This window comes from Calonectris borealis, chromosome 18 (genome assembly GCF_964195595.1).
Source record: "Calonectris borealis chromosome 18, bCalBor7.hap1.2, whole genome shotgun sequence".
In the NCBI taxonomy this organism is placed as follows: domain Eukaryota; kingdom Metazoa; phylum Chordata; class Aves; order Procellariiformes; family Procellariidae; genus Calonectris; species Calonectris borealis.
Window position 1 is genome coordinate 11,084,361 of NC_134329.1, and position 21,640 is coordinate 11,106,000.

Genomic DNA, 21,640 nt, shown 5'->3' on the forward strand with positions numbered 1-21,640 from the left:
CTGCGGGCGGCCCGGGCAGGCGGCGCTTAGAAAAGAGGCGGTTTATTGGTGCGGGGCGGTACATAAATACACGGGCCGTGCCCGCCCGCTCCTCTGCGGGCGCGGGGGAGCGGCCCCACGCGCTCTGCGGCGTTCGCGGCTGCGCTCCTGAGGCGGGGCCGGCACCGCGGGGCTGGGGTACCCGTCACCCTCTGCGCCCCCGGGCCGGCAGCAGCAGCCCGGCCTGCTCGCTGGGGCGTCTCCAGCCGGTCACCCGGGGCGGGGAACGGCCAGGGGCACGGGTGGGTGGAAAGGGAAGAAACCGACCGCAGCCCCTTTGGTTTTTTTGGCATAAGGTTATGTAGCAACGAGGGGCGTGCAAAGAGCTGGAGTGGGGCTGTACGGTGTCCGCCCCCCGCCTGGCGTCCAGGCGGGCTGGGAACAGTGGTACGAGACCGATCAGTGCAGTCGTGAGCAACCCAGCATGGGGACCTAACTCAGTACGAGCACAGGGAGCGACGGGGCAGTGTCCAGCACTGGCACCCAGCACCGTGGAAGGAAGGGGCCCCTTGTCTATATACAAATCAGTATAAAATCCTAACACATACTAGCGATACAACGTAAAACCGGGAGTAGGGCTGCGGCAGGGCCCTGGCAGTCACCACTGCAGCCCTGGTGAAGTGACCCTGGCAGCAGCCGCACGTCTGCGTTCCTCCGCAGGCAGTCAGTGTCCTTCAAAGCCCCTGGCTAAGGCTGAGGGAGGGGTCAGTGGAAGCCCTCCTCCCACGCCACTGTCTGGAGGAGCAAAGGGCCACTGTTGTGAGCTATGTAAACATAGGAAATGCCATCGGATCAGTTCTACTGATGGGGTCCAGGTTAATTAGGAGAGTGTGATCCCGTTCCAGGCTGGCTTGATGGCTTTTGGGATGCTACTGCTGGAAGACTGCGGCCACTTTAAGGGTTTAGTGGCTGCTCTTGCCTGCAAGGAACATGGCAGATGCTTTTATATTGATAGCAACTGAAGCTGGGGCTGCTGGAACTGGAGAAGAGCAAACTTAGTCACTTGTGACTGACACGTGTTGTGTCAGATGCTGAGCCCGGAAGGAAGCCAGGAATGGCAGAGGGAACCCTCTGTGTGGCTGCTGGAGGTAAGGGTGATGAAAGGGCAGTGTGGAGGACACACGCACCCCCCTCATCTGAAGGAGTTGGAGGAAGGTGTGCAGCTGAAGAAGTCCTGGCTGATCTGGCGTGGGTAGCCCTCCAGCACTTTCACCTGGACTGGATCGAACTTCCAGTAATCTCGGCCTCTCAGGAAATAGGCAAAACCTGTGGGTGAGAGAGGAAGGGTTAGGAGAGACTTGCAGCTCTGAGCACTTTGTCTAGCTAACACACTGCAGCATGGAAGAGGCAGGAGATGCTGATGATGGATTTATTTCACTTGAACCCAGGCTTGTGGCTTACACCGTTCTTTCACACTGTTTCAGTTTTGATGGGAGAGTAAACAGGACGGATTTTATTTTATATTCCTGGTGGTTTAAAATATGTTTTACCCATGTAGTGACTCGGCCCTGAGAGGGCAGAGGACGTCTAGGACCTTAACAGGGCCTATGACAGGGAAGGCATGAAGACCTGCTGCAGAGCATCTGTTACTGCGGGGAAGCTGCCCTGAGATTTAGGCTCTGGAAGCAGCGGGGAGCCGTTCCACTGCATCCTTTGGGAGGAAAGAGGCAGTACCGCACCTGTCATGCCAAGCACCCTGGCTACCCCCCGTGTTTCTGTGGCACTGCCATGCTGTCTTCAGCATGGGGCACATCTGGGAGGACGGGGAATACCGAAAGCAGCCTGTTCATTCAGGACAGCTGCCTAGGCTGAGGCGTGGGCAGCATTTCTGCTGTCTTCTCATCACTTTCTTTGTCGGGAGCAGAAACAGCTGGGTAGGACTCTGTGACCATTTCTTGGTCAGAAGTTTGAATTCTCTCTGTCAGACACTTAACTGTTGATTGTTGCAATTACTCATGATAAAACTTCACTTTTGTGGGAGAAGCCTCAGTTCCCTACCCACTGGAGGAAGCTGCCCCTCTCTCTCTACACTATATGGCATGTGCTATGGCTGGGAAGTGCCCACTGCTACCAAATGTGTAAATCTGCCCACTTCTTCCAGCTGGGCAGTGGCATCAGCCTGAGCGCCCACCCCTGAGCAGGCAATGTCCCTGCTGTACTGACCAAACTCATCCTGAAAAGCCGCATCGATCTCCTGAGGGACACCGCGCCAGTCGGCCATGGTCCGGGGATAGATGTTGTCCACCTGGCGGGTGTGAGGGTTGAAGCGCCAGTAGTTGCCTCCACTGAAGATGTAGATCTTGTTCTTCTCAGCCCCCCACACCAGAGCTGCCTGCACAGGAGATGCAGGGAGGCCCAGCTCCACAATTGGGGTGGGACCAGATACCCGTCTCTCGCCATCGTAAATCCAGTACTGAGAATCTGGTGAGGAGACAGGAAAGGGAGACAAGGGTTCAGAAGCTCTTTGGTGTCTGATAATTTGGCAGTGAACTGTGCAACTGGAGCTGGTGCCTTGGCAGAGCTCCCAGGGAAAGCTGTGCCTGAGAGGCAAAAACTGCACCAGTGTTATGGACCAGTGTCACTGACGGATGCCCAAAGTGCCGGCAGTACGAGGAGTTGACTTCCCACCTCAGTCCAATCTGGAGGGTGTCAGCAATGGGATGAGGACCGTTTCAGCAGTTGTCTTTTCTCTATTTGTAGAAGTTATAATAAAAGACTTGGCTGGAGGGACCAGCCTCTACCCTGCAAACTCAGTGCTTAGAGGAGAACGTATGTGGGCATGCAGAGGCATAAAGGAGGCATGCGGCTGTAAAGGAGCAAGCTACAGAAACCAGGAAGAAGTTGCCAAGCTGCAATAGAGACTGGAAACATATTTCCAGATTAGATTAAAATGGGAATCTCTGTAATTAGCCTATGGCATGTAATACTTTCCCTTATCTCATTTTAACTCATGGTAGGAGCCTGCCAATTTTAGCACTGCAAGTCCTTGTGTGCAGGTCAGGTGCTAAGTAATCTGTTTATGCAGGAACACTGCCTGCAGAGCCGCGCGGTGTGCTTTCTGGTACTCGGTTTCATGGTGCGCAGACGGGGCATACACACCCAGGGCAGCTGCGTACCTACATCATTCTGCATCCCCGCTATTAAATCTACACTTGGAAGGAGAATTAAAAAAAACAGTGGAGCTGAAACAGGGGTTGTTGCTGGTCTTGAACTCCAGAGATGGCCAGGAGGAGGTTTGGCCCCCCCTGGGTGATTGGTTTTTAATCCCCGTGGTGGCAGGAGGTTGTCTGGCTCTGCCGGCAGGCTCCCTGTAGGCTCATTCAGTCTGGGGGCACTACAGAAGCTCCGCATTCAGGTCTCTGAGGAGCAGAGAAGATGCTGTCCATCCCCTGAGCAGGGCCTCGGGGGCACAGGCTCAGGAGTTTCACAACTTGTGAAAGTGTCTGGGGCTCTCCTCTGGCATAGTGCTTCCCAGGACAGCTGAGGGGATGGAGCAAGTGTTTCCTTCCTCCTCCTCTGCCAGCATCACTGCCAGGGCAGAGGCTCAAAACAAACGTTTGTGTTCCAGAGGAGGAGAATGGGATATCTTGGCTGTGTCTAAAATAAAAGTGACCCCTCCTTCTCTCTTCCCCCCTCAGTATCTGCTAAAAAGTTTAAACTAAATAGAGAAGGAAATAAATAACAAGGATCACTGGATTGCTGAGGATGCCCAGAAGGTTTATCCTCCCAGGAACTTGTTGGGTCCTGAATACCCCTCAGTAAAGGAGATGGATTTCCAAGCCGTCTGATCCCAGTCCAGCTCTTACCTTGGAAAAACCAGATATTGCCCAGAGGGTCCTCGAAGGTGGCATCAACAGAGCTGGGGATCCCCTGCCAGTGGCGGGAGGCCAGAGCTGGGTAGCCATCCTGTAGCTTTCCAGCTCGGAGCCGCCACACATAGCGAGACTTGAAGAAGAACAGCTCCCCTCGAATGGTGGACGCGGCGTCGAAAGCTGTGTCGCAGGCGTCGGGCTGCAGAGACTGCCAAAGCACGGCCGGTCAGGTGCTTGGACTCGCAGGAGCCCCCCACGCCCAGGCCGGGTTCAGCAGATGGGAAGTCCCTGTGTCCAGGCAACTGTCCTGCTTTCAGCCAGTTTTGGTTGGGCACGCGCTGCCCAAAGATCCCCCTCCCGCACATCCCAGGCTGGCAGTGCCAGCCGTGGGGTCCGGACCTGGGCTCAGCAGCATGGGTGGAAGACACAGACACCAAACCACATGTAAACCTGCTGCTGGCCTCACGGCGAGGACAGTCCCAGCAGCTGAGAACAAGCTGTGGCGTTAGAGGAGGACACGGACAGGCTGTTCACTCACCTCCACGTTGGTGATCTCATTTGTTTCAAGGTCCGGCTGGGGCAGCTCTGCTGGCTGAGTTGGCGTTGGGTCGGGATCCAGTTTGGGTTTCCCGTAGAGGTACTGGATACCTTGCTTGTCATCCTCACTCAGGCTTAGCGGGTAGCGGAAGATGTAGAAAGGAGACATCAGTGACTTGGAGACAGCCGTGTGTTGCAGGCCCAGGACATGGCCAAACTCATGAGCAGCCACTTGGAGGAGGTCAGTGCCTGCAAAGGGAAGAGAGGGGAGATGCTTTTGCCTGCTTGCGTGCAACAGGCAAGCCATGCCTGCAGAGAGGACGCCTGCCTCCTGGGCTCACTGCTACCAATGATCAGCCGTTGACAACGCACTGACGTACGTTATAGGAGCCCAACGCGACGCAAGAGAAATCTATCTCACTACAGTGCTTGCAGGTTGTTTTTCCCAGACTTTTCCTGCGTAGCTCCACACTGTGTTTATGTGTTTTTTTTAAGGAGACAAAGGGCATAATTAAGGGATCCACTGGTTCAGGGGCACCGCGAGTGAATTCATACATTCAGGTATTAGCCTGGGCATGTTGGTAATTTGTAATTCTGTTGCCAGGGGCTCCTGCACCTCATCAGCTACCAGGAAGAAAAGGGTTTTCCATGCGCTTTTGGAAAGGATAAATTTGCACGGAGAAAGAAGTCTGGCTCATTGATGTAGGTGGCGGGGTGCTAAGGTTGGGTTTTCTCCACCCAGCCTTGCACCAGTTGTTGGCTACAGGTGTAGTGTGTCAGGTCCCATTTAGATCGTGTCCACTATGGAAGATACCAGCGTCAGCGAGGGAATGCTCTGGATTAAAACTTGCTAATGGCTGTTGTCGCACAGACAGCAGAGGGAGCCCATTTATTGCTTGTGTGTGGACTGGAGCAAGAAGGTGACATTTAGAAATCAATCCATAAAAAATTATCCAATGTCAAGGCCTGGACCTTCTTCACCAGACTCAAGTAGATTTATGGGAGATCATGTTTTAGAAATACATGACCTCGGAGTGTCTAGAAAAGGAGAGGGGGAAAAGTGGATTTCAGTATGCAAAAATGTGTCATTTGGCAGGTGTTACGTAGCTTCCAGTGGATCCTTTTTGAAGTTGATAGATTTCAGGGGAAGCTGAAGAGAGGCATATTAAGCAGCAAAGCTTGTGAGCGGGGCTGTTTGTTGACAAGTCCCAGCGTATTCATTCAGTCGCCTTCAGCCAGAAATCCTCCGAGCTGCAGCCCAAGTGCTGAGAAAGGCAGGGATGTGACTCAGCCGCCTTGCTGCTCCAAGCAGGATTTCCCTGCTGGCTGCAGGGGAGCAGGTCACTTCTCAGCACCGGGAGGAGACGGGACGGGACAGGGGTAATGCAGCTCGGAGGAACGCCTGGGAAGGGCGGAGGGGAAGGTGAGCCCCTGTCTTCCTCCGCTGGTCAGTTTTACGTTGAAGCGATGAATTTGCACAGCACTGACCCAATTAGATCGACACATCTAGGTCAGCTGAGAAAGTGGGATTTCTATGTCAGTGATTTATTACAAACTTTCAGACACTTCTGTTTATTTTGGCAGGCGCCTCACTTGATGCTTTCCAGTGTTGGCAGATCGGCTGTGCTGTTGTCAGATTCTCTGGGGGAGGTGAACAAGAGCACGCCTGAAGGAGCTCTGCTGGGGAGCATCACTGTGTCCCTCGCAGCAGGTCCTCCACGTGGAGTCCTGCTCCCTGCACGGCTCTGGGGTGACCCCAGGGCACACCTTAGCCCTCCTCGTACTTCTGCTCTCCCATCTGTAAAATGAGGCTAAGGATTTCCCTGTCTCATTGAGAGATGAGATAAGGATTTATCCATGTTTATACCGTAAAGCTCTTTTCAGCATATTAAATGGCAATTAGCTGCAAAGAGCTTTTACAACATTTATTTATGGAAGACGTGGGGGGACAAAAAGGGCCATGGAATAGGGCTGGATTCTGATGGGAACTGGCATCCATTTTCAGTTCCTGGTTTGCCTCCAACACTGTCTTTGTGGGAGAATGTAGGAAATTCTTCAACAACACAGGCAGCCCCAACAGAGGGTGAAAAATGGCAGAGCCCACCCTTTCCTAAAGAGCAGAAATGCTTCTGCAGAAAGATCTGGTGCTCTGTAGTTCTTGTTTTGGGTCAGCATGGACAGGGTCGGAGACATAGCAGTCCTGTGCCCCACACAGAGATTCAAGCTGGCATACAACTGGCAATAAAGTGGACTTTGGGGGAGCCCATCTGAGCCCTGAACATCGATGTGGACAAAATGCTTGGGAAATCCCAGAGAGGCAGGGGTTTAATTTGGACTTTGTGATTTGTCTTTGTCCCTGTAGATAAGCTGGGAAGGAGGAGGAGGGGCTGACCTGGGTTAATTTTGGTGGGTCTTGCAGAAACTGATGCTTTGGGCACTGATTCAGATGGTCCCAAGAGGTACTGCAGTATCTCATGAGATAGTGTGACACCAGACCCTGAGTGCCCAAGCAGAGAGCTACCAGCTTGGATCTATTATTAGCAAAGAAAAAAAAAAAAGAAAAAAAAAGAGTCTTGACTCGATGTGGCGTTGTTTATGGTCAGAGCATTCCCAGGCCACAGGGGCAGAGCTGGAGCCTGGGTGGTTTCCCTTTATGGACTTGTTGGACAAAGAAAATACTTTGTGGGCAGGCGGTGAACAGTGCATGCAGGGACTGGGGCTGAGGCTGTCCTTTAGAAGACAACTGTCTCAGCCGGTACTTGAGCCTCAGTCTTCCTTCATCCCTTCCCTCCCTTATTTCTAATGGCTCCTGCCAATGCTGGGTGCAATTCCCAAGTGGCAGAGTGTGTGGTTGGGCAGGGGAGCCGTCTCTCAGCTGTATCCCTCTTGCTCCCCCCACACAGGGGGAGCCCACTGGGAAACCAGGGTCCTGGTGCTGGACACAGGCTTTGCTATGGCTGAAGGGTGACAAGAAAAGACCTGAATACTGCCAGTAGGGTTGTAAGTGGTAGGAGACAACAATGCACACCACAAAAATGACTGCTGCCTCTCAGTTTTACAGAGTCCCCGTTCACACCACAACTGAATCATTTCCAAGTGCCCTGATAAGCATCCTGGAGCATCCACAGCTCCCCCCGAAACACTACCGTACCCAGGTTGTTCCCAATCGTCCAGGTCTCGTCATAGTCAAAATGGACATCTCCCTCCCGGTGTGTCTTGGGGAAGAACGCGTGTGCCAGGATCCCTCCAGGCCCGTCAAAAGGCAAGTTATCTCCATGCCAGTACCTGGAGGGAAGACACATTGCACATCAGACAAACGGCCGTGTAACCTCCAGTGAACAGCATCATATGGCCAAAGGTGGGGAGCCACTGCGAGGGGACAGCAGCTCTCACCCCCATCTTAAATTCATCCCACCAGACCAGATCGACTGTTTTGAGCCCTTTGGATTGCCACGAACTTGGTTCTGCATCGAGGCACTGAGGAAGCAGAGCTTGGTCACACCAAGCCCTGGGGAGTTCATATGTTTTCTCAGAGATGTTTCTCTCCTCCCCCTGTTCAGCTTCCAGCCCAAAGCTGACCATGGGCCTAAAGAATTAAGGAGGTGACGGCTCAAGCCAAGATTACGTTGACATAGGTGAGCAGCAGGGGGATGCAGAGGGGCAGCCGGCAGTGAACCCAGCCAAACCCTCAGGTCCTCACTCAAGCCAAGCCCACTGTTGACTAGTGAAGGAAACCCATGAGAGATGTGGCCACTTTAGAGAGCTGAGGGAGGCACAGGCAAATACACAGCACGCACATCGCATCACTGCTTGGACGGTCTCCACTGCCTTTATTAGTTTTGTGCAAACACGTAGCAAAGGGAAGTCTTTGCCCCCGTGCGTATTTTGCCAAAAGTGAGTTTCAGGCTGGGAGCCAAGATTCATTTAACCAAGGAACTATATTTGTCTTTGGGCAGACAGTTACGTCGTTCAGTCGAGGGACAGGATGGAGGACCTGAAGATGGAACGTCAAAACAAACGCTTAGGAAAACAGCCTGTGGGCAGAGAAACGTAAATGTACCAGGAAAATTAATGAACGATCAGTAATGGTGCACAGCCAGCACAGAACAGCTGCACTTACACCAAGCAGCCCACAATTGACAAAAAAACAAAACCAAACCAAACCAAACCAAAAAAATCCCAGTGTCTGAAAGCAGAAATATGAGCCTCCACTTAAGTGCCTAAGTTGTGTAGCTGGCAGCTCTCTGCTCTGGTTAGAGGCTTGAGGTCTTGCCTGCAAGGCTGCTGCTCTGTCTGGGAGGAGGGTGCTGCTGCCCACCGTGCTCACCTTGTGAAATCGATGACGATGTCAGCCCGGCCCTCCTGCACCTCGGTGAAGGTCAGCGGGGTCACGTCGCTCCAGACTTTCAAAGCTTCCTCGATGGTCCTTCTCACTTTAGCTTTTACAAGTTGCCATGGGAACCTGATAATTCTGAAAAGCAACAGACACTGGATGAGGAGAGCATCAGCCGCTGTCCCATGGACACTGCTGTCGTGAAGACACCAGCTGTAGGATCAACGTCACTACGGCTGCCACTCTCTCTCAGCACCAGAACATCTTGACCCATACAAGCATTGCTCCGGCACCCTCTTCCAAGCAACATAGATAAATCCCATCAGCGTCGAAACCCTCTGGCTGGTGGGCCCAGAGGTGAGCTCTCTGCAGCATTTCCCAGGTCTGTGCCCCGTGAGTCCAGCCCCACAGAGGCGCCTGGGAGTGGTGTGAGGTGATTTCTCCTCCTCAATCTCTGCCTTTTTTTCCCCTGGAAACCTGGGCTTGCTCAGAGCAGCTGCTGCCTCTTCTGCCCTCCTACAACATAAGCAGACTGTAAAGTCTGCCACAGAGGGAGCTTGCTTTCCCTTCCATTAACAGTGTCGGTGTGTGTTCGTCTCTGCTGTGTTTCTTTCTTTAACACTGTTGACCAAAAAAACCCAGGAAGAAGCCTTTCTGTTATCTATTGCCTCCTAACGCTATGAAGAACTGTCTCCTGCACTTAATTCAACAAAAGATGATTTATGTGCTGTCAAAGTCCATACGTGTGCGCGCTCACCTCACTCATGCCCCTGTGGGCAACTGCACCCCTGCAAGCGTGTGGGGTGACTTGGGCAAAACTTTACACTGAAGTCGTGTTTATGGGAACATCAATAACAGCTGAATAAAAAGGTCTTTTTAAAATAAACTGTGAAGTGAGCCCACAGCGGGGTGGCTGGGGGGGGAGCAAAAGCACAGCAGGAGAGGGCTGGTGGTAGAGGCTCGGCTCGGCGTGTGTCAGGGGTTTGAGGTAGGGAAGCGAAGGTATGCACATGGGGGCGTTGATGCGGGACTGACCGAGGGGAGATGCAAAGGCTGTGCGGAATGTGTTTGGGCAGGGCGGGCGGGCAGCTGTGTTTATGGCCGTGTGTGCGTGAGGGGATGTGGAGGTGCTGGGTACGACCCTGCTGGTGGTTCAGCACGTGGCTCCCCTGCCCTCCAGCTGGCCGTACCCAGTTTTAGGGCTGCCCTCCAGCTTTTATGATCCCGTCACAGCCTGCTGCGCTCCAGGGGAACGTCAGACTGAGAGGTTTGGGGAGGGAGAAGCAAAGCAGCCTGACTCCCGATTCGGGCCTCTCTTACTTGTAGGTGAGATCAGTCTTGTCCCAGCGTCCGCCGGAGAGGACGAACCGCTTCTGCCGGTTCCGCCCGTTCTGGCCGTCTGGCGACGCCGGGAGGTCCGGCACGCCACACCGGGGCGGGTTCCAGTGTGCCACCTGCTCATCCGTGCCCACGGGGAAGCCCTTGGCAGGCACGCCAGTCCCCACAGCGCTCACCAAGGAAGACAGCCAAGGACTCTGCTCCTTCCAGGTGTGATGCTTTCGAGACACGTCCTAAAAGGCAAAAGCAAAGCCATGACTTCAGCGTCTGGGAAGAGAGGTCCTGATGCAGAGTGACGGACGACTCCCCACAGCAGCCCTGCAGTGGTGAGTTCCACCTCTGCCTGGGGCTCTTCCCCTGCTGCTAGGGCACAAACTGCTCCCCACAAATACCCTCCGTTGCCTGGGCTCTGCTGCTGCCAGGCCGGGTCACACCTGGGAGGCACTGTGTCGTGCCATGGCACCTCCTAAGCACTGGGCTATTTTTGATCCATTTTTCCTTGGCAGCTGGCCTGCAGGAAATGCTTTTGCAAACTGTGGATGAGAACCAGACCCTTCAAGAATGAAACGAATCACTAGGGAGTAAGTTCTCCCCCTCTGCCCCACATCCTTTATTCCCTCCTGGCCCCGGGTAGAGGTGATATTAATGGGAGGAAGCCTTTAGTCCCCAGCACACAGTTGTGCTCCCCGTTGTCGCTCCCATGGTGTCCCCTCGCTGTCCTGGCATGGTGAGCAGGCTCTCAGCATGGCTGGGGGACAGCACAAGCTGGAGAGCAGGACACATGGACCTGGGGGGTGACTTAGAGCCCAGCCCATGGGACAGAGAGCAGCAGTGACCGTCCCTGCAGCCCCTATCACTGCCTAAGGTCACCGATTCTGCAGAAGGATGGACAGGACCATACCCCCTTGCCTCACTGTGCCTGTGGCTCTGCTTGGGGATAAGATCACCTGGGCTCTCCCACACTTAGTTGGAAAAGCACGGTTCCTGTTGGCAACATTAATTAGTGCTAATTAGCTGACTTCCATTGGTTTCCCACCTGACAGCAGGACTATGGGGCCACCATGAAACATGACCCAAGCGTAATCCCCAGCCTGCTGTGAGCCATGTGGGGTGAGAGGCGCTTGGTCCCTGCGTCACCATGCTGCACAAGCCAGAGGTCCAAACGCAGAATTTTTTGCCTGATTCTGTGCAGGCAAATTTAAAGGTGTTTGAGCAGCAGCAGGAACTGAGATACAGCAGTGACACATCTCTGCTCCGTCAGGCTCTGTCCCACAGGGCTCCAGAGTGAAGACCTGGGGTTTAGAGGTCCCCTTCCTTCCCCTGCAAGGAGCTGCCTTCCTCCAGGCCAGCGCTCCTGGCTGCCCTGCGGGGACACAAAGGTCAGGCGGGCATGATGCCAGGGCTGCCATGATGCCATGTAAGCCGCGTGCTGCCGCCGCTCTGTTCCTTACAATGAGCCCATTCATGCGGGCGGGAATGAAGTGTGAAGCCCTTGGCATTAATTCCGCTACAGAGCTCCCAACTCTGTAATGGCCCCGCGCCTCTGAGCAACGCACGAATGGACACAGGAGCCTGGGAGGTCACATGAGGTGCAGTTGAGGTGTTCGGCTCTTTGTGTGTCTGTCACCACTCCAGCCTTCTGGCTCATCCTCCCCAGCCAGCCAGACACTCTTGGTGGCTTGGCACCTGCCAGCCTTTGCCTTAGAAACCATCAACCCAGTCCTCGTGTCCCGGTGCACTTTCACACGGCACGGGAACCGCACCACCAACACGTGCAAAGAGAGAAAGCCATTTTACATCCTGAACAGCAAAGCCTACCCAAGCCACCAGCCGTGGCACTGAGAATCTATCCAGTGCTTTGGTGGAAGGAGGGTGTACAGGCTGGCCTGTCCCAGGGGAGTCTGCACCGGGCTGCTCCTGCCGAATGCTGGAGCCCTGCCAGGTCGGAGGTACCTGTCTCTCCAAGAGGAGCTCTCTAAGAGCTGCCTGGCACCCTGCCTGGGCTGGCAGCTACCGCCTGCGACGGACAGTTGGCAGCAGGAGCTGATAAGGTTCATGTCCTGGCCAACATCTTGCTCCCAGCCCCGACGAGACCCTCTGCCAAGCACGTAATGGCAGCTGTGTCATCAAAGCCCAGCCTGGAGGGCCGCTTGGCTCCTTGCTCCTGGGTGCGCTCAAGAGCACCCACTGCCAGCGGAGGCAGGTCCTGCTGCCCGAGGACATGGGGTGATTGATGTGTCTGGTTTCCCAGGACCAGGAGGTACAGGACAGCCGCATCGAGGCACATGAGGAGGAGTGGAGATGGACCCTGGGGAGAGCCCTCGCTGTGGAACTGGGAGCACTGGGAAACCCTCAGGAGTTGCCCACGTAGGTGAGTGGGCTGAGGCTGACCCAGGTGGGCTTACTCCTGTTTTTTTGTCTTGGCTATGCTAAGCACATCCCCTCGGTCTCCCAGGAAGGCCGGTTGTTGCCTTCCTGGCTGGGGGCACTGGCATAAACTGGAGATTATCACCCTCCTCCGAGCAGGGGCAGAGGAGGAACTGCCTGTTTTCTTCTCACCCTAGGGATCCCGTGTTCAGGGGCCTACCAAAGGTAGGTTTTCTCTCTCCCTTTTGCTTAACTCAAGGCCACTGGCATGAATCCCAGCTTCCAGCCACCCAAACCCCACCTTGCCTCCTTGCTCCCGCCTGCCCCTCTGCCGAGACCTGGCCCTGGGAGGGGACGCAGCGTGGCCCTGCGAGCGGCTCTGGGTGGGGACAGGAGGCGAGACCTGCCCTGCTGCCCCGTGTGCTTGCTGTGCCCCTAGACAAACAGTCAGTCTCTCCCTGTTGTCACTGCACCGACATTAGCACCATGGCAGGAAAGGGCTGGAAAATGCCACTGCAGGCACAGCCGACGAGGGGAAATGTTACAGTTAGAAACCACTTGCCAAACAATGCTCAGGAGACACGTCAGGCTGGAGATTTCGGTCTCCTTGGCTGGACACACCTCGCTCCAGGCACTTCCCAAGGCTTAGATAACGTGTCCTCTCGCTTAATGTTGCATCCTTCCCACCCAGTGCCGAAGCCACCCTCTCTTGGGGAGATCCTGCTTTGCTCTCCCGAGCTGTGGTATAATGCCCCAGGTGTAAGCTTAGGGGTCTCCTTAGGGCTGTGCTGCTGCTGAAGCTAGTGCAAACCTGGGAAAGAGGATGAGGAGGGCACTGGCTGTTGGGCAACTATCCAGGCATCCCCACTCCTCCCATCCCATCACCGGGGGGGAAAGGATTACCAAAGACCAAAAGCAAAGTCCCTGCAACCCAGGGCAGGCGTTCAGACCAGCTGAGCGCAGAGCCGGATCCGAGCCGCTGGCTAAGGCTGTGTGCAGCCACTTGCACTGCCCTTCCCAGTCTAAACCCGCAGCTGGGGTGGCTGCTGTGCATGGGAACAGACAGCTTTTAGCCACGGGAAGAGGCCAGGGCTTTGCAATAGAGACTGAGCAGGAAAATGCCTGCACAACACGAGCACAGAGAGGCTGCCAAGCCTGAAACCAAGGGCCGAGGGCAGCGAGGACAGCAGAGGAGCAAAGCAGAGGGCTGTGCTGCAGGCTGGCCACAGTTCCTCGCAAAGAAAGTGCCTCTTCCTAACAGCCTTGTGACCGAAAGGCTGAGAGGGAACAGGAGGGAAAGAACAGATTCCATGGGAAAGCAGAAACCACAGCAGAGGTACAGACTGCCCACTCGGTTCCTCGCAGCTTTATCAACCCTCAAGTGCTGTGATACAACAGCCGTCACTTCTGGGTCTGCTGGGGCCAGATGAACACCAGCCAAGCTTCCCAGGAAGTGTCCCAGCCATCCCAAGGAGCCGGGAGCTTCTTTAACCTCACTGCGTTGGGCAGCACTCGCCCTCCAGAGCCTCCCGGGAGGAGAAGCAGCCGGAGCAGCACGTTCCAGTGGAGTATCAGCAACGCTGTGTATAAAAAACCTCAAGAGTGAGACCAGTGCCTGGTCCTGACAAACCCAGTGCTCTCCTCTGCCAGGGTCCATCCTCTGCTGCCTGCCCTGAACTTAAACTTGTCTCCTCTGTCGTGTGCCTAATTACCTGGGCTCCTGCCTGCTCCTGCAGCACGGACATGAAAAGAGACCCCCCCTCCGCGTCAGACAGGAGTGACTGGACAAGTTACAACGCGAATCCCATCAGTCTTGGATACTTCCCCTGTCATTGGGGGCTGTTTCCTCTTCTGCTACGGGATGAGCTCATGGGTTTTCTCCCCACCTCCCTGTCCCTTCTGCTGCTGCTTTTCCATTTCTCCCTGCTTTCTCCTTCTGTTACTCGGGAGTGTTTGGCAAGGCCCTGGTGTTTGCTGCGTCTTTGGCTAGTAGCATTACCCTCCTCCCACCCGTGAGCCTGCACCTCAGAGCACTCCTGCCCTTAGTTCAATGCGTGGGGAAGGAGAACAGAGATGCTTTCTCCTGCAGTTTTCATGTAAGACAGTTCTCTCACCCCATTTCTGTCCACTGTCAGGTGGCCGTGCCCCCCAAAGGCTCTGTACCCCCTTAACAGGCTGCAGCAATGTTCCTGCCTGAGATCAGCACTGTTGTCCTGACGCACAGAGTACCATCGCTGGCTTTTTGGCCAGCCTGCCTCTCAGGCCAGCATGGATTTGCAGGGGTTGGATTTGAAACTGCAGCTACAACTGATGGTTAGTGGTAAAACTGGAGCCAGCTCCACTCCAGTCAGGTTGTGTCCCAGAAGCTCAGAAGGTGCTAATGATTCAGCCAAAATTTCATGGCAAAACCAGATTATGGTCTGGTCAGACCCTGAGCTAAGCCTCCTGGTCGAGGCACTCTTAGTGGAAACAATGGAAACGGTGGAAACAATGCCTAGGCAAAGCCACCAAATTTATTGATCCTACCTCCTCCAGAACAAGGCAGAGTCTCACAACCCCTCTAACTATGAATTCTTTGCTTACACAAAATACTTCTGCTACAGGAATGGCTCCTTCGTGCTGGGCTGCAGCCTGGTCCTGCTGCAGACAGAGCCAGAGGGAACGCAAAGGCTGAGGCCAAACTTTGGCCAAATGGGAGGTGCCGCAGTGCCTGGCCGTGCACACCCAGTTGGAGGTTCCTCTCCGCTCACTTCCCATACTCCGTAGCACCATCAAGCACTACCTCCTGGGGCCTGACAGTTTGTTTCCGGATTATTTGGTGGTAGTTGTTGTTGGCAACGAAAAAAGGAAAATGTTTATTTTTCCTAAGCAACGTGGAACATGAAACATTATAGACTGCAAATGTTTATGCCCACAGACAGAATGAGAAGACCCAGGCTCTGATGTAACAAGAGAAAGAAATGAATAAACACTGCAGGACTATTTTTATTATCAGACACTTTAATTACGTGACAGTTTGTGAGTCTAGTCCATCAACAACACCACAATCAAGCTGCTGGTGTCACCCAAGCAACAGTTTGCCAGAAACAGGAGTACTCACAAAGCAAACAAGCCCCAGGATGCCAGGAGAGCAAAAGGTTTCAAGAGCCCTTAATCTGATGACCTAGAAATCCCCTTGAAACCAAGAAACCGCTCTAGGATGCAGCACACTCCAGGCAGAGGAGGAAGGGGTTGAGATGTGTTGTTCATCGTGCAATTACATCCAAGCTAAGGTGAGCAATGAGCTATCAGTGCCCAGCCCAAGGACAACAGCCAGGACATCTCCCACTGGATACGGCCACCTGGCACTGTGCAGCCCTCTCCGGAGCTACCCGGGGGATGTTCTACCCTCAGGGAGTCTACGCAGCTCAGATGTGCAGGCTGGGATCTCCAAACCCACGAGACAAGCACTGTCCCCCTGCCCAGTCTTCTGGAGATGTCGGGGGGGGAGTTGTCCCTCTGCTAATTTTCACAGAGCCACTTCTGTGAAATGGTGATGTCTCTCTCCTGCCCAAATCCCACTAAGAGGAGGAGGTCTGGTCACCTCTCTGTCCTGGTGGGTCTCAAATGCACCAGGATCTCCGTGAACCCCTGAAGTGCTCTGCTTTTCATTTTGCTGCACAGCTATGTGCAGACTCAGCAGGGCTTCCATTCACGTTACAGGCTGAGCCATCCCCAGTGTAAGAATACCCAGGAACCCTTCATTTACCTGTCTGCCTATTTGGGATTAGTAGGAAAGAGCTGACAGCGTCTCTGGTGTGAAAAGGCTCTACAGGACAATTTTTCCACAGAAGATCCTTTTTTATACAAGACCTACACAGCACACCCTTCCTGTGCTGAGCTCCCCAAGTTACGGTGCCAGGGCAGGATACGCGTGGGGGAAGCAAATAAAGTGCAACGTGAGCTGGAGTGGGGGATTCTCCTCAAAGTGCTTCTCTCATCCCTGCTCTCTTCTCCCTCTCCAGTCCGCTCTGCCAGCTGCACACCCCAGGTCTTGCCACACTGCAGGGTGTGCATGCGTGTTGCATGTGAAAGCAGAAACACAACAAACCCGCTGGAGAATAACTGCTTACATGTGTCTTGAGTCTCTCCCAGAGCAGAGGATAAACATGCCTAAAATTACCCCGACACTCACTGCAGTATTTAAATAGCCAAACCAAACAGTGCAAATCAAACCCTTCCTGCCTGAGCCCCGAGTGGGGCAGGCGGCCTCCCCGGCTCCTGGGCTGCGGGGAAGGCAGCACCGTGCTTCCAGGGAGGAACCTGCTGGGTTCAGGGCGAGAGCTGGACCATACGGCTCCTGAGGGATTACGCTGGCAGCTGGGAGGGTGCCCACCACTTCTCCATGGAGAGAGAGTTTCCCAGCAAATGGACTGACTTTGATTTCCCAGGGGAGCCGAAAGCAATGCAGGAATTCAGTGTCTGCGTGTGCACTGCCCCGAGGACTGCAGATCTTTTGTTCTCAAGTTTTGCAGTGGACACCAGACACAGCCTGTATTCTGCTCTCAGTTTTCTTTTTCTTTCTTCAGGTGCTAATGTAAAAGTGAAGGAGATCTACAGGGTTTGCTACAAAGAACACAGCTCCTTCTGCAACTTGCCCTGCGTAGCCTGGCTTTAAAATGAATCTGAGCCCTTGATTCCCTCCCCGCTCAGTATTGCTGTTGTGAGTTGTTACTGGAGCACCGAACAGTCATGGTGCAGCATCCTGCTGCACCAGGTCCTGCCTCGCGTGGTCCTTGCCCACCCCATCTACTAGCACAGCTCGAGGAAGTCACCATCATCTGTCTTGCAGGATTGTGAGTCTCTTTTCCCAGCTCAGCCCCTCGGCTCCTTTCTCATTCATCACCCGAGAGCAAAAGATGCCCAGACAGGAAATTAGCTGCTGTTAGACATAGGGAAACATCTCTTTGTGCAGAAAAACTACAAGTAGCCAGCGAAGTGAACATGCGATGGCATGGCAGAGCTCTAGTAAGAGAGGGTAGAGAAGGGCTGAGGCCAGAAACTCAGGCACGGGCCACCGTCAGCCCAGCAATCCCACTTCAGCCGTTCCTCGCTGACATGCATACCCCAGCCAGAAAAGGAATGGGGTGCACTGCTGTCCACTTACTTACGTCATATGTGAGAGCAACCACCGTGATGCTGGCTTTACTGCAGAGGCGCTAGAATGACCTCCAGAAGCCTTGATACCAGATAAGGAACCCAAAAGGGCAGCTATTTGGGATGTGAGAACTGCTATTTGAAAGGATGGGAAATCATCTGTCCATTTCCAACCCCAAACCAATGCCACCATCTCTGCAAAGACTGAGTGAAACCCATTGATTTGAAATCCCAAGCTCCACATGGCTGGTCAAACACACAAGCACAAAAAGTTCCTGAACAAAACATACCTGTAGAAGCATCACTTGGAGTTATTCCAGCCAAGGGGAAAGTATTAGCACTCACGATGCAAAGCATTAGCCTGGGATGAGGAAGAAACCATCTCTGGGCAGCAGACTACCAACTGGGGAGACCTTCTTCAGGTGTGCGGTGGTGGATTAGACGGACCAGGAGCCTGAACAGACCTGGACCTCTGCATTAACTTTGTGCTCATCCAGCAGTTTCGTGTATTCCCCCTGTTCAAGGGGTATTGGCCAAGGCAGATGAGCCCCAGCAACCTCTGCAGTCCGTCAGCAGCTGCGAGCACCGGCAGAAGGAGATGAACAGTGCACATCGGAGCTGGACTGGACCCAAGTTCAGCCAGTGTGAAACCCAGGCTGGCTCTCCCTTTCCCAGGGATCCCACACAGGTCCTTGCTGGCAGCAAGACCAGGACCAGAGGCTGTGCAGGTCCCTCCAGGAGCGGCAGCTTCTCAGCTTGCACACGGCAGAACGTGAGGCACTCGGCAGCCCAGCCAACGTCCCTGCAGGAACCAGCAGTCTCCAGCTTTATGCAGGTCCCTCCCAGCCCACCACTTGCTGCATTCAGATGGGGATGACATGAAGCGGTGTCATAACTAGGGTGCAGAGTGGCACCGCCTGAGTGCTTGGCATCACCTTCCTCAGGCAGAGCAGAGCCAAGCGCAGTGACATTTTGTTGGGAAGAATACAAGCACTTTGGGGGCCAAGGCTGCTCTGTGCCAAGTCCCAGCCCACAGCATATTTAGCAGCCAAGTTCGAAAGTACTCAGATGACAGAGCTGATAATAAAACCATCGACAGAACCTGAACTAATCCCCTTGGGCTGCTACTGGGCATTTGCTCTGTCATTATTTTATAGCACACTAGCAAAACGCATGTATATAATAACCCAATTACGCACGCACACATTCCCAGCACAAGGAGCTCTCTGTCTTCTCCCGTCCCCGAATCCCTCGCACGCCGCTGCTCTTCTCTGGCAGCGGCAGTCCCTGCTGCTCGCAGCTCCATCCCAGGTGCTGGGATCTGGCAGGAATGTGCAGGAAGAAAGAGCCCTGCTGCTCCCCTCCTGCCTGCGCGTTTGATTCATCCCTTTAGTCTCGTCTCCCCGTAACACTTCTCGGAACTGCCAGCACAGCATGCGGGGGGTGTTGTTAGCAGACAGCGAGTGCTCTGCTGCCTTTAAAGGAAGGGGGGATCCCGTGTCCTCTCGTAAACACTCCTCGTCCCGGCCCCTGTTCTTCCCTTGCTCGCTCCGCAGAAGGGAGCACGCCTGTGAAAACTCCCCTAACGTGCCAAGAGGAGCCCGCGGAGCAGGGGTGCCCGGGCGGGGGGCACCGCTGGGGCATCGCCGGGGCAGGGGCAGCCGTCCCCTGGACGGTGACTCCCGGCAGCGCATCGCTGCCCGTGGCCCGGCATCCCGAGGGCGGCTTGGGGGGGGCGGAGGGAGGGCGGCTCAGCCGCTCAGCGAAGGGTCTGCCGGGGAGATGTTCCCCTCGGGGCTGCACCGGAGAGCCGCGGGGCAAGGGGCGGCTGGGACTTGGGCGGGGGGGAGCGGACACAGAGGCACCGGGTGGTCCCGACTCACCGGCTTATGTCGGCGGGCGGGCGCGGCGGGCGCGCAGTGCAGCAAGGCGGCGGCCAGCAACGCGGCGGCGGCGGGCAGCGGCGGACGGGCCATGCCGGGCGGCGGAGCGGGATCGGACATGGGGCGGGGGGGAGGGGGGGGTCCCCGCTGCGCCTTTTATCCCCCCCCGTGGCCGCCTGCCCTCCTCCCCGCGCCTCCTCCCGCTCCTGCCTTTTGTTCTCCCCGAGCAGCGGCTGTACGGGCCGGGGGGACACGGCCCGGCGGCATCGCGGGAGGGGGGGTCCCGCCCGTCCCGCCCCGCTCCGCCCCGCCGCCGGGGGCGGCGGGGCGGAGCGGGGCGGGACGGGCGGGACCCCCCCTCCCGCGCCTGCCCGGCACCGGCCCCTGGCCTCTGTGCAATCCGGTCCCCCCCCGGAGCAGGCTGTGGCGATCCCTGGGGCCGTGCATTGCTCCCCGGGGGTGATACTCTGCCTCGCCGCCCGGCTTTTGCATCTGCATGCGGGGGAGCAACTGCTGGAGTTACCTACGCTCGGTGTTAATGCTTCCAGTTTCCAGTCCTGCAACTGGTTTCTATCTAGATTGGGATGGCTTTACACGGGTCAGTTTAAAGGTGTCTTCCACCTCTCCTGCCTAGGGGTACCACAGTCCTCTTAGACCCTCAGTGCCCACCGAGACCTCTCAGTCTCCACTAATCTCTGGGTTTAACGCACAAAATGTTTCTGTATCCCTGCTTTGCAGAGCTCTGCTGAACCCATCTGTCTGAACCTAGCCCTTCACTTACCATTTGCAAGGCGGCTTTCCCTGTGCGGGATGCTGAGGAAGGGGAAAGAAGGGAACACCCCTCATTTTAGAGATGCCAAAGCCTCCATCCGCTCAGCCACCTGGAGATGGAGGCAGCAATGCACAGATCTGGTTTCTTGGTTCCCGTTTCTATGGGAGAAGCCCTGGACTGTGTCAGCATCCCCTCAGTAGACTGAGTTTAGCTGCAAATTGTTTCAAGAAATGTATGCAAATAAGAAAACTTTGATCTCCAGCTGCCTGGACTGGTGTGCAGGGAGTGGGTAAGGCTTCCTGACATCCCGGACTGTATTACTGTTTTATTTGTCTGTGATCAGTTGTCCATGTTTTGTTTTATGGGAACCATACTGAGGATGTAAATACTGGGTACGGTAAGCAGATGTGAGAAGAAAGAGCCTGGTCGTGGCTGTGCTTGGAAGGTGCTGCTGTGCTTAGCTAGTGGGCTGCTAGGTAGAGGTCCCTGCACTGGAGCAGTGTGTTCGGTGCATCCCCGAGGCCTTACTTGTAAGGGGGGAGGGGGAAAGAGGGAAGAAGTGAGGAGCTGGTGTTCACACAGCTCAGACTTTGCACCGTGGAATTTACCCTTCTGCTATTTTGGCTGTGCCCCGGGAATGCAGAGCAGATCCTACTTTCTTGCCCTGCTCTAATCCAGACAGCTGGGTCCCAGCAAGAAAAGCTTTCCTGCCTTTGTCGCTCTTTTCTTTAGTGTCTTCTCTTTGAATGCTGGTGTCTCTGGGAGCTTGGTGCCTTCCAGCCCATGGCAGTGGAGCCTGTTGGTGCCCTGGGGAAGCGGGGAGAGGCGTGGGAGCCGCCTGTGAGGCAGTGACAGGCAGTTTGGCTCTAAAGCGAGACTTTTGAAGGGGGTGTCCTGGGAAACACGGTCCTTGCAGGGATGGGACCGCATGTGAGAACTGCTGGCTCCTGCCAAGGCGCTTAACACAAAAGAAAGTGCATGGTGTGTTTGGGATTACAAACATTTCCCAGCCGAGCAAGTAGATGTTTAGCAGTGGGAAAACGGCCCATTGGGTGTTTTGGGGGCTTGTGTGCTCACCTGCAAAAGTCTTTTTTGCTAGCGCTCCTGTGCTGTGAGCTCTTTCAGCCATGTCTGTCCGTGCAGCCCTCATCCCTACCTCAGTTTGCAGCTTGCTGAGTGTACAGAGGCTGCGGGCAGATGAGGACAGGGCTCCCACCCCAGCCCCAGAGCGCCGACAGCCTGACGTCTCTCAGTGCAGGCGCTGTCTGCTTGCTTTCCTGCAGCTCCTGCCAGACTGGAGCCAAATTTGGGGTTCAAGGATCTCGTGATGGCTGCAGGAGCTCAGTGGAAGCCTTCAGGATCAGAAGGTCCCGCTGGTCTCTGATGTTGCTGGTACAGCATCCCCACGCGTGGCTCTTCTTGC

General features: G+C 55.1%; 1 protein-coding gene across 1 annotated transcript; it reads right to left on the reverse strand.

Moving 5' to 3' along the window:
- Nucleotides 1-29: 29 nt before the first annotated feature.
- MMP11 (matrix metallopeptidase 11) lies at nt 30-19,710 on the reverse strand. The gene is made up of 8 exons (XM_075167108.1): nt 19,446-19,710; nt 10,042-10,292; nt 8,716-8,859; nt 7,540-7,673; nt 4,390-4,637; nt 3,846-4,059; nt 2,203-2,460; nt 30-1,305 (listed from the first exon to the last, which is right to left on the reverse strand). The coding sequence occupies exons 1-8, from the start codon at nt 19,563-19,565 to the stop codon at nt 1,172-1,174; spliced, it is 1,503 nt and encodes a 500-aa protein (XP_075023209.1). The 5' UTR covers nt 19,566-19,710; the 3' UTR covers nt 30-1,171.
- Nucleotides 19,711-21,640: the final 1,930 nt, after the last annotated feature.

What these genes read in the sequence shown, in the direction of transcription:
- MMP11 (XM_075167108.1), bottom strand. Translation starts at nt 19,565, where the DNA reads ATGTCCGATCCCGCTCCGCCGCCCGGCATGGCCCGTCCGCCGCTGCCC. An exon ending in AAGACTGATCTCACCTACAA is followed by an intron (nt 8,860 to 10,041) that starts GTAAGAGAGGCC and finishes GTTGCTTTTCAG; the next exon opens with AATTATCAGGTTCCCATGGC. An exon ending in GACGATTGGGAACAACCTGG is followed by an intron (nt 4,638 to 7,539) that starts GTACGGTAGTGT and finishes TTCCCTTTGCAG; the next exon opens with GCACTGACCTCCTCCAAGTG.